Raw genomic sequence first — 11,301 nt, forward strand, 5'->3', positions numbered from 1 at the left:
CTCGAACCAGCGGTCCAATCCGTGCTCGTCGTTCTCGTGCGGCGGCACGCCGTAGTTGCCGATCAGAGGGTAGGTGAAAATGAGTATCTGGGAGCAGTAGGATGGGTCTGTGAGGGACTCCGTGTAGCCGACCATCCCAGTCTGGAAGACTGCGGACAATGGCAACGTTAGGTGTGACTGTGCGCTGCTGTTGGGAAAACTGCAGATGGTAACACTATACTACGTGCAACCGTATGCATTAGTGTCAGGAAAACTCTAAATGAGAACAGCGTATTACATGCAACCATGTATAAATGTTTGGAAAACCAAGGACGAGAACAGCATCAAGTGTATCTATGTATGACTTGAATTGTCTGAGAAACTAGGATGGTATTGCATCATGCATGTAGTCAGATTTTGATATAGAAACTCATCACAGGAAAACTGCACACGTGAAAGCTTTCTGAGTGGAAAGACATTTTAATTTTAGGTTAGATTCTAGCACTTATAATTAGAAAGGGCAGTTGTCGCCAACTACATGTATCCCCCGTGATCTAGTATGAATGAAATATCTCTGTAAGAACGTAGAAGTTAAATAGGTCACAAAGACAAAGGTTTGTTACACAACTCATCTGCCTGAGATGTGCAAGTATGTTAAATTGGTTGCCTTAGAGGTTTTGGTACATGACACACCTTCTCCCCAAGATGTGTAAGTATACGAAGTTTGCTCGCGCTAGGTCAATTAGAGGCCGAGTTATAGAGCGGAAGGAAAATATGATGAAGGTCAAGGTCAAGGTCAAGGTCAATGTCAAATAAAGGTTGCAGTGACCTGGTTTCTGTACACGACACACCTTCTCCCCAAGATGTGTAAGTATACCAAGTTTGGTCACGCTAGGTCAATTAGGGGCCCCGAGTTATAGAGCGGAAGGGAAATATGATCAAGGTCAAGGTCCAATAAAAGCCGCAGTGACGTGGTTTTAGTACGCGACACACATTCTCCCCAAGATGTGTAAAACTTGTATACGAAGTTTGCTCGCGCTAGGTCAATTAGGGGCCGAGTTATAGAGCAAGAAGAATTATGTTCAAGGAAGGGCGTTCAAACCAATTACTTTTTATGTTCAACTAGACCAAATCCGGGCTAATATAACTTGAGGAAAACCACTAGCCTGGGACCTAACTGTTCACTAGCCAGACCAGACCTCCCCATTTTTGTATGAAAAAACATTTTATTTAGATAGATGCGTGGTGTCCCATCGTGTATGAATTCATTAGAATTCTGTTCGCCTTTAAATCGCGGCTGTGCCGAGTTCACGTTGGCCCAGCAATTTCGTATTCTACCACGGGCACAAGGGCTCGAATTAAGCGAAGAGAAAGAGCAAAGGAATTTTTTTAGGGCAAATGTGGGAGAAATCGCCTTGAATTTTTCCTCTTAAAAGCGAAGGGCACAGAGGCATTTTAAAAGGCACAATGGCCAACTCCTCCAAAAATTTGAGAAAGGGGGCACAAAGGCTCAACTTTTGTAAAATAAAGGAAAACTCATAGAACACATGTAGTACACAACATCGTCCTTGCTCTTTTAATGTACAAAAACAATATGGCCCCCATGTTAAGCTTTACACTGTAACAGTCGAACGCTGTACCCCCTCTGCGTAATGGAAAGTACAGTTAACAAGAACATTTTACATGCCCCGCCTGTGAAAGTGGCTTTGCAATTGTTTTTTTTTTTCTAGGGGTTTTCTTGAGTGGGATAGAGAACACGGACTGCTTTTAAAAGAATCAAATGCGCCTGTTTTTTATTGACTGGTTTTTAACACTGGTTTTATACAGTCTGCAAACTAATTCCCTTAATATGACCGCATGGTGGCAGCAACCTGACGGGTTGTGGTATTTTAGAGTTAGGGATGGTTTTTCCATCTATATTTAACCAATACCCATCCTGTTTTTGGAAATGAAACTTTTTACTGTAAGTTTTTACACAATAAAAAAATTTGTCCAAAGATTTTGTTAAGTGAAATGAATAATATTCGACCCCTTAAAGTAAAACTCCGACCGGAGTGGGCCTATTTGAAAATTACAACCAGCTAATATATATATAGAAAATAAAACAAAATTCTTATCAATAGAAACCTTCCGTGGAAAAAATGGTTAACAGAAATATAACCAACCTTTGAAATAATTAATGCATTACCTTTTGCAAATCCCAGGATATATTAATCTATCAAGCCATGAATGTTTCTCCTTTCTCATGCCAACCCTTACAATACTGAGAATTTTACACTGGTTGGAAATCCATGTATATTCCAAACGCTAACATAAAAGAACTGTAAATTTCTGCAACAAATTTGAAAAGAATGGAAAAAATAATGGGTTTTCCCAACAACAGAATAATCCCTGGCCCTTATTCCAAATAAACTGATAGTTTTCCCTTGAAACCTGGATGGGTTAAGTTTCTCCGTGCCCGGTGATTGTGCGGGGCCGCGGGAGTCTGGACCCAACTATTTCAACCACAATTTATCGGTTTAGGGTGATTCATCCCGTAATAACCTGGGGGGTCAACATCCGGAAGCCCGTTCTTCCGGCCGTAACTGGGTCCATTTCCCCGAGAATCAAGGGAGTCCTGTTTGAAAGTAACTGGGCAGTCTCTTGAATTGCGAAGGAGTTTTTCGCGTTATGGCTTAACATCACAGTCCGAAGCCAGTTAACCAAAATACTCCCCTTTTTTTTCTCCTTTCGTGATCGTAGAAGAGGCTCAAGGGTGGAAGACGTTTGAAAATCCCATTTTTCCCCCGCTCCGACCTGGTTTCCCCTAAACCAGTACAGAAATGCCACAGGCACCATGTTTTTAGGAACTCCGCTGTGTGGGGTCGTTTCTCTTCCGTTTTTCCGCGTAGTTCTTCGCTGGAAGGGTTGTCCCTTTCGACATGACTATCCCTTCTGAAATGACCATAAATGGCGGGTCCATTTCGTCGATCGTTGACAGGTTGGACAACAGATGGAAAAATCCAAAACGTCATTTCCCCTATTGGTTCAGAGCCCCATGGGACCGGAGGAAAATATTTCTCGGTAAGATGAGTGGGTGTTGGGCTCGATAAACCGCGCTGAAGAAAAAAATCTGTAGAAGCTCAGATTTTCCCAGCTATTGCCCCCCAAACTCCTAATGGCCTTCATGAGCCGGGTTCTTCATTGAGCCGGTTCCCGGCCTTCACCAATTTAGCCCTCCTGGATGGTAGTGGGGAGTTACCTTCCCTGGTTGTGTGGGAAATCCCTTGAGATTCGGCGTTATTCTCCCGGGAAGTTCCGCCTGCCGTTTGAAACGGCAGGGTCCCCATTATCCCCGTGGCCGAAATTTCAACCTTGGAACAACCAAATGGGCTTGCAAATATCCTGTCAATCGAGGAATTACAGAGCAATGAAAAGCAAGATGTTACTAATGTAGTACGTTCGACCTTCGGGATATCTTCGATGGTCCATCGGATACCCACCCATGAGATACTCAACCGGTAGGTAAACGGTCCCCGCACCAAAAAGTTCCCCCAATACTGAGTCCCGCTCCCCACTTGTTGAGTTTTGGAGGTTTTTTGGGTGGTTCCATCAGTTTAGAGGTTCCGCCGATGCTTGCTTGGTGGGTATTAGCTTGGCCATAAAGCCAAACAGTTCTTCAAACTCACGTCCCACCAGGTTTGTCGAATTCCTGAAGAACCAAGGTCCTTCCAATAACGAAGGAAGTTTGCTTTAGTTTTTCTGGCCATTCCTTGATGACCCCGAATTGTGGCGAGTTTAACAAATTTCAAATTGTGTAAGCGACTCTGGAACAACGATTTTCTTGTTGCCACCGTAGCAGTTATTCCAGCTTCCGAACCACCGATAAATTCAAGTCCTGAATTTGTTGAAATAGTGGGCCTTGGCAAACTTTTTAAATCGCCGTTCCTTCACAAATGTTCCGAAACCAACCGACGCATATCCCGAGAGGCTTCTTGATCACACCACTCAATAAGCGATCAGCTTGCCGTGGACTCCACCAATTCCTTGTCGCCGATTAATAGCTCGAGGAAGTTGAAATTACCGAGCACAAAGTTCCCCACATGGAGGCCCTCAGAAATTCGGTCGATGTCCCACGGGTCCTGGGATGGTTATTTTGGTGGGTTGGCGGGAACCATGTAAATCCGCCGGAATTGGAACTTTCCCTGGAAGAATAGGTTCCACAGTGGAATTTGTTGTAAATCCCCGTAACTTCCAATGAGGCCAAACGTTCCCTTAATTAACGGGGCGGGAGGTTTTCGAGTTCCTTCTTTTCATGAAAAGATTGGTAACGGAGGTTGCCTTGTTGATCCACTGACTCACTTCAAACATGCATAAACCAATATAGATAATCCCTGAAGTTGGTTGCATGCCCCAGTAAGAAAAATTAGCCAAACCCACGCCCTCACGTTCATCTTGTGAGTAAGCCCCCCGACCCTTTTCCACCGGTGAACCAAATAGCTCGGCTTTTAGCCATACGAAGATTCACACGATTATCTCTGAAGTGAGAATAGCACCCCTAATTCCCCCAAACCGGGAAAACTTGGCCCATCCCCCACCAATGAGTTGTTCCCCTTCGGCTGGAAAATCAAAATAAGGCCCCCATTACCTCCTGTCCTCAATGATTAAGTCTTCAGTTTATCGAAACCGACAATTGTCAGCTTTTTACCCCATATCCAGGGCCTTGATCTTACCGTAGTCAACAATGCGGAAGCGGCGGCGGCGGACTGTCGCAGATTAGAATGGAAAATCCGCGACACGTAACGTAATTCAAATACCCATGAACGAAAAGCGAACCCCTCTCAGCCTGACTTCGGCTGCGCTGGACTCGATGAATTGCCTTGTACCTTCTTTGGGGAATCTGGCCCGCCCGTCATACCGGAATGGGCGCCGAATATTGAAAACCGAAGAAATTCCATCTCGGTTTTTTCCCCCACCTGAACACCTTATTCCCTAATTTAAATGTGAGATTGTTTTCCGAATTTTCAGTCCCTATCCCAGTTAACAGCCTTTTGAGAAAATCATATTGGGGGCCTTTTTTCTTCAAAGTCTTCGCGAACACCCCCCGCGCATGAGTCCTCGCTGGATTCATTTAGCACAAGCCGGGAAATGCTTCCAGTACCTGAGATATTGCCCGTTCTTGGAAAATCCTTCAACTGGGCGCAAGCCTAAATACCCGCAGTTAAAACGTTTAATACCTGCCGGGAGGACCAAACGTGAAAAGTGCTGAAGTTGTCCAGAACTGGCGGTGGAAAAAATCGGGGTGGAAGTTTTCCCAGCCCTGATGGTACCCTGATTTTAAGGTCGAGCTTTTTCCGAGAAAATATCCTGGAACCGTTTACGGTCAGCGATGATTTCTGTGATCCGTTGGGGAGGTTGGATTATGGCGTTCACGTGAATGGCTTTGTTTCACACCACCTCATATCCACACAACAACCCTGATATCCCAGAGTTAGCCTTGGGGAAAACACACACAACAGGAGAATACCCAGAGTGGGGGTTTGGACCAAGGAATATTGTGCTTCAATGAATATCACTACCTTCCACCCGTTCCAACTTTCCTGAAGCTATCTTCCTTCCTCCAGAGAGTCATGGTAACCTCCTATGGAAGGCCTGTGCAACAGGGCCAATAGCCGTTACTATCTCACATGTAACCTAACCTGAATAGTTTTTTCAGGCATTTTCCCACCCACTGAAACAGTTCCATCCATATTATACGAGAGCGACCTTGAGTTTGAACTTTGAAAGGTCGTCTGGAGGCTGAAAAATGGTCACCTGTCCAACCGGAGTTCAGTGGAGAAATGCCCCCAAAAAAGGTGCCTCGGCAGTCCGCCCGACTGCAGCAATGCCTGTTTGATCGCCATCGAACCACGTAGATTGGTTCCGCTATGGCTGTTTCGGTTCCCCACACGAACATTCGCTTTGGAACTTCCCCTTTTCTGTAAAATGGCAAGGTTCCTATTTGGGAACTCATATATGGGGTACAGTTTTTTGAAACAATCACTAGGCTTCAAGACCATGCCATTTGTCAAAAACCCTGAAAACAAAGTTTTTTTTTCACTAATGATATTTCCCTGGGGACATTCCTGAAATCTATCACCATGGGCTTGGATTCTTCTGACCCTAATATCACCCAAGGGGTGAAATCTCGGTGGTGCGCGCGGACGTCCATCATTTTCTTTTAGCGAGTTAGATTTCGTCATCTGAAAGCTTTTATGTTCTTGTATGTGGCGAACACTTCTTTGTGGGGAAAATTCTTCCCGAAACCCCCTAAAACTTTGGGGGCCTTGGGTGGATGGGCTTTGAAATTTTTGAAATTGTTCCTTGGAATGGGCACAACTTCGCAAAAATGTCCCCCCGACTTTACACAAACTGGAACAGGTCTTTATTCCGCGAGCGGGAGCCATGTTGATGGAATGGGGATTATTACCCCGCCTCCCGCAAGGGACCCAGCCATTGTCCCCTCGCCGACTTGTTGGGTCTTCCTTGGCGGGAAGTTTTGCAGCGGAGTTCTCCGTTGCCGCTGAATTTTCTGAGTGGTGGCTGGACTTGTGTTGGCTTTTACGTAACGAATGAACTATCCTTACGCACGAGAAATTAATCCGGACTCTGGCATTGGCAAAGTTCATGGGCCCCTGGCCTTCCTTCTTAACAAACAAGCCGGAGCGGCCAAGTTTGTCACGCGAAAAGATTTTGTTCTGCCCTTATCTTGAACGTGAAACCGCCGACGTGGTACCAACAGGACAAGTCTGGGAAGTCGGAACCCTCCTTTAATCCCTTGGCTTCAATGGAAGTCACAAAGAAAGTTTTGCCCCCTTCTGTAAGTTAGCCTTCCGTTGTGGAACCGCGTCGATTTGTCTTCCCCTGGCAAACTGTTCAATCTTCCGAAACTCCCTGTTCATGTTTGTCAAGTGGTTTTTTACGCGGCTTCATGGGTACTTGTTCAGCCGCGTTTAAACGGCCCTGCCTTGTACACATCATCTCTGCCTCCTGCCCGCCCAATCAATGTCAAAACGTTTCAAACGTATCGGTACAAATGTTCCCCTGCAATAAAGTAACAGTTAAAAGGAGAGCCTTCCATTCTACCTTAATCCATCAACATTCTCATCCCTGGGTCATCAGGTCTCCGAACCCCTCAGCCATTTTCCTCCCAGCGTAAGGGCCTTGGGTTTTGACGGATCCCCTCCATAACAAGTTTCAAACGCCAACATAAACGTGGGTAAAGACCTTTTGAGCCATGATTCCCAGAGATTTTTTTTCCCTAAAAGTTTTTTTTTTTTTTTTTTTTTTTTTTAAAAAGTTTCCCTCAATAATTTTGAAAATAAATACCGAGGGTCCCCAGAGTCCTATGCGAATACAGGTACTCTGTTCATTTTACTTCCGGCCTGTCCATTTCCGAGCGCGATGGGGGTTCCCTTGCCAATCAAATGTGTGCACGGAGCCGTGATCCACGAGGAAAAAGTCCCAGATCCCTATGGAGCAGAAATATCGCCCTGCAGACCTTTCGATTATAAACTCCGTGTAATCTTCAGCCGTTGATCCTTCCTCCGAATTATTGTCCAAAGCAAAGAAACCTACGGCCCCCCTTTCTTCATAGAACAATATATCACACTTTTTCTTCGTCCGCCCATTGTAATGTTTTTTGCAATGTTTTCTAGGGTTTTTCTTGAGTGGATAAGAGAACAGACCTGCTTTAAGATTTCATTGCCCTGTTTTTAATTGACCTTGGTTTTTTAAAAACTGGTTATACCAGTCTGCAACTAATCCTAATATAGAACCCATGGTGGGCAAAGCAACCTGAAACGGTTGGTGGGTTAAAGATTTAGAGTTAAGGGATTTGGTTCCACTAAATATTGACACCGCTTATCAGGAGCCGAATAATTATGTTTATTATTCCTCCTGCGACCTAAATCGTTTTTAAAACTCAAATCCATGCAACTTAACAGCACGCCACGCCCGCACGTGTTTTTATTGTTGGAAACTCTACCTAAAAACGAAACTAGGCCCAGTTATATTAAAGGGGCCAAAACCGAAACGGCAAAGTTAACACAAAAGGGGGTTCAAAGGCCAAAGGTGGAACCTGCCCCGTCCGGTTTCCCGGGGGTTGGGAATTTTCCAAGAGGCCCAGTTCACGCGATTGGAATAGGGGCACCGACGGCAAATGCCCGGTCGGTTGGCTTGGTGTCCGGTTTAATTCGAGCCCTGCCACGGGCAAACCATTAAGCGCGGCGGTTTTTAATCAATCAATCTTACTTGCCCGGCTGCCAGCAAGCCCCACCGTTATTGTTTTTTTGCCCGAAAGGTAGACCTGGTACTGGGCCCTCGACGCCTCCTTTGCTAGACAATGTTTTACAAACGCCTCTGCGACAACAGTGGCGGACCCGCTGAACCAGTTCCTAGCCCAGAGGTGAACCTTTCATAGTGGCAATCTATATTATGACCAATTCCTTAACCCCTCGAACCAGTCGGGCTTTACTTAAGCACTTTCCCCGCTTTGTAATGCGACCGGACCCAAGCAATTTACCGCAACTAATGGTCCGTCGGACGTTGGTTAAGTGTTGAACCCGTCAAAGGTCAAAAAGGTAAAAGGTCAAGTAAAAGGTTTGGGTAGTTGAACCTGGTTTTGAAAATACGCTGCAAACAACACCTTCTCCCCCAAGATGTGGTAAGTAATACCAAGTTTGGTAAAGCGCCCGCTAAATGGTCAATTAAAAGGGCCGAGTTTATAGAGAAGGAAAGGGAAAATATGATTCAAGGGGTTTCAACATTAAAAAAGGTCGCAGTGAAACCTGGTTTTTGGTAACGCGAACACACATTTCTCCCAAAAATGTTGGTTAAGGTATAAGCAAAAGTTTTTGTAGCGCTAACGGTCCAATTTAGGGGCCGAGTTATAGAGCCGAAGGGGGGGGGGGTAAATATTGAATCAAAAGGTAAAGGGTAAAAAATAAAGTTTTGTTAGTGAACCTGGTTTTTTGGTACGCTGCGCACCTTCTCCCCTAGATGTGTAAGTAGACCATGTTTGGTCACACTAGGTCAATTAGGGGTCGAGTTATAGAGCGGAAGGGAAAGTGTCTGCGGCGGCGCCGAGCGGCAGCGGCAGCGGCGGCTGAACAGACATGAAACCATAGTATCCCCGCCGACTTCGTCGCGGGGGATACGATAATTGATCAACTTCACCATTAACTTACCAACTTCACCAGCTATGCTTTTTTCAGCCCCAAACAATGTTCCCTCAAAGCAGGAACCATCCTGAAGAACAAGCTTGCCCTTCATCTCGAAAGTATACTTCTGCGTTTTGTTGCAATGCTCTGAAAATGCACATTTCATAAAAATATCAGTACATTACACATAACTACGAATTACAGTTGATTTTAGCACACAGGTAACATTCCGTCATATTATATCAGTAAAACAATCCGATTTTCACGAGGCCAATCGAGAAATAGGGAAAGCAGAGTCCAAGGAGAACAACAACCTGCTCAAACAAAGTTGGCGGGAATGGCAGGAACCGGTGTCCCCCGAAAAGTACATCTCCCCATATGGGAAGTGCCAGCTACAATTGGAAGATATGAAGAAAGAAACGAACATCGACATACACAATGTAGAACAAGGCTTCTCCTATACAACCTCTCTCCAACCAGCCAGAGAAGCACTGGACTGCTGGAATTCACTCGGATCATCCAAGTCCAGAACAAATCAACAACAGTTGGATATGCTAAGGAGTTGGTGACATGCTGAGGAAATGCCAACCACGAACTGCCATAGCTTTTACGGATGGCAGTTGTCAGCCGAACCCATGAAGGCCCCTGTGGTGCGGGGAGCTGCATTTTGCTACCAGATAGTGGGGTATCGGTGGAACTCTCCAAACCTGTCTCTCGGTCATGCCGATATAGAGGGAAATGAAAAGGCAGACAGATTAGCGAAGGAAGCAAGCTCTAAAGCAGCAAGCATGGAGGAAACAGGAATAATTTCCCAGAGTGACATCAGGAGTGCAACCAAGACATCGGTACTGTCGTCTAAATGGCAGAGACAATGGGATGCATCAGACACTGGCAGAATGCTATACCGATTCAAGCCACTGGTACAGAATAAGTCATTGATATATATACTTCCCCAACCCTTCCATATATACAACTAGAAACGAGCAGTTATCGCCAAGTACATGTATCCCCGTGATCTAGTATAAATAGAAAGAGACATAAGAACATCCAGAATGGCGTTTTGCAACGTTCAAATAGTATAGCTGTTTCGAAATTCTCTTATTTTAACGTATATTTCGAGGTAAATAGTAATTAAGAAGTGTAGCGATAGTTGCAACATGTAACAGGTGAGGTCAAATGTGGTAATACATTGTTTTATTTACGAAATTTTACGAAATTTTACGAAATTCGGAGTTTGTTTTCAAGCTACCAGGCATTTCGTATGGAAGGGTGTCAGGCTCCTCCGCCGTGTAACAGTCGGAGAGCCTGGTCGGTTTAGCTGACTAGATGACCGGCGTATGGTCTTTTCGCCATCCCTTCACTGCACGTTATTTACATTTTGTTAAAAAAATCCTTGTATTTGCTGATATTGAAAGTAATAAAATAAATTCTTATCTTATCTTATCTTATCTTTTAATACAATATTCAATAATGCGACTTACAAAACAGTTCATATACTTACGACGTGTTATTCTCGCGCGAAAGCCGGTTTTACGCGCGTTTACTGATGATAGTCGGATCCCTGCCCACTTCCGTTCTGCTGCATTCCGTTACGAAAGCACAAGAGAAGTATGGCGTGAACCAGACTAAGTCATTACCGCCATTTACTGGACAAAATGTAAGAAACGTGGTCGTGCGCCGAATCACATTGATCGTGACGTCAGCGTAGCGATCGAAGCGCCATCATCATCATGGCACCCAGAAGAGGGATTACTCTAGCGAAAACAGACTTTCCTTTATATGTTGTCCGTTCTTTAGGATGTAATTATTTTCTAATAGCTGGAGGTGGTGGATGTGCAAAAACAGGCGTTTCGAACACTGTGGTAATATGTCTATCGCTGGCAATACTAGGCTATCAACAGTATATGCAATCAGTAGCCGGTTATCAAACCAGCCCAGGCTGAGGCTTGATTCATGATTGAATAATCGAAGTGTCTAAACAACCGGATCCGGTTTTGGTATCCTGAAAACTAAACAACCGGCTCTCTTCTCTGATTGGCTAATTTTGTCACTATTTCATTTATTATTATTTTTGGCTAATTTTATTTTATTTTAGAATTAGGCTAGGGTCCATAGGGATAGGGTTAGGGTTAGGGTTAGGGTT

General features: G+C 44.7%; 2 protein-coding genes across 2 annotated transcripts in view; one reads left to right on the top strand and one right to left on the bottom strand.

Annotated features, from left to right (window-relative positions):
- LOC106806306 (CAD protein-like) overlaps positions 1-10,786 on the bottom strand; it is a 46,631-nt gene extending 35,845 nt beyond the window's left edge. The window contains exons 1-3 of the mRNA XM_014808192.1: positions 10,660-10,786; positions 9,186-9,305; positions 1-149 (exon numbers count right to left, since the gene is read on the bottom strand). Coding sequence (XP_014663678.1) covers positions 1-149; positions 9,186-9,270 — 234 coding nt within the window. The 5' untranslated portion in view covers positions 9,271-9,305; positions 10,660-10,786. The remainder of the gene's footprint in view (positions 150-9,185; positions 9,306-10,659) is intronic.
- Positions 10,787-10,885: 99 nt separating this feature from the next.
- LOC106806319 (prolactin regulatory element-binding protein-like) overlaps positions 10,886-11,301 on the top strand; it is an 11,380-nt gene continuing 10,964 nt past the window's right edge. The window contains exon 1 of the mRNA XM_014808213.1: positions 10,886-11,020. Within this exon, the coding sequence (XP_014663699.1) occupies positions 10,889-11,020 (132 nt within the window). The 5' untranslated portion in view covers positions 10,886-10,888. The remainder of the gene's footprint in view (positions 11,021-11,301) is intronic.

Source organism: Priapulus caudatus, unplaced genomic scaffold (genome assembly GCF_000485595.1).
Source record: "Priapulus caudatus unplaced genomic scaffold, Priapulus_caudatus-5.0.1 Scaffold153, whole genome shotgun sequence".
Lineage (NCBI taxonomy): Eukaryota > Metazoa > Priapulida > Priapulimorpha > Priapulimorphida > Priapulidae > Priapulus > Priapulus caudatus.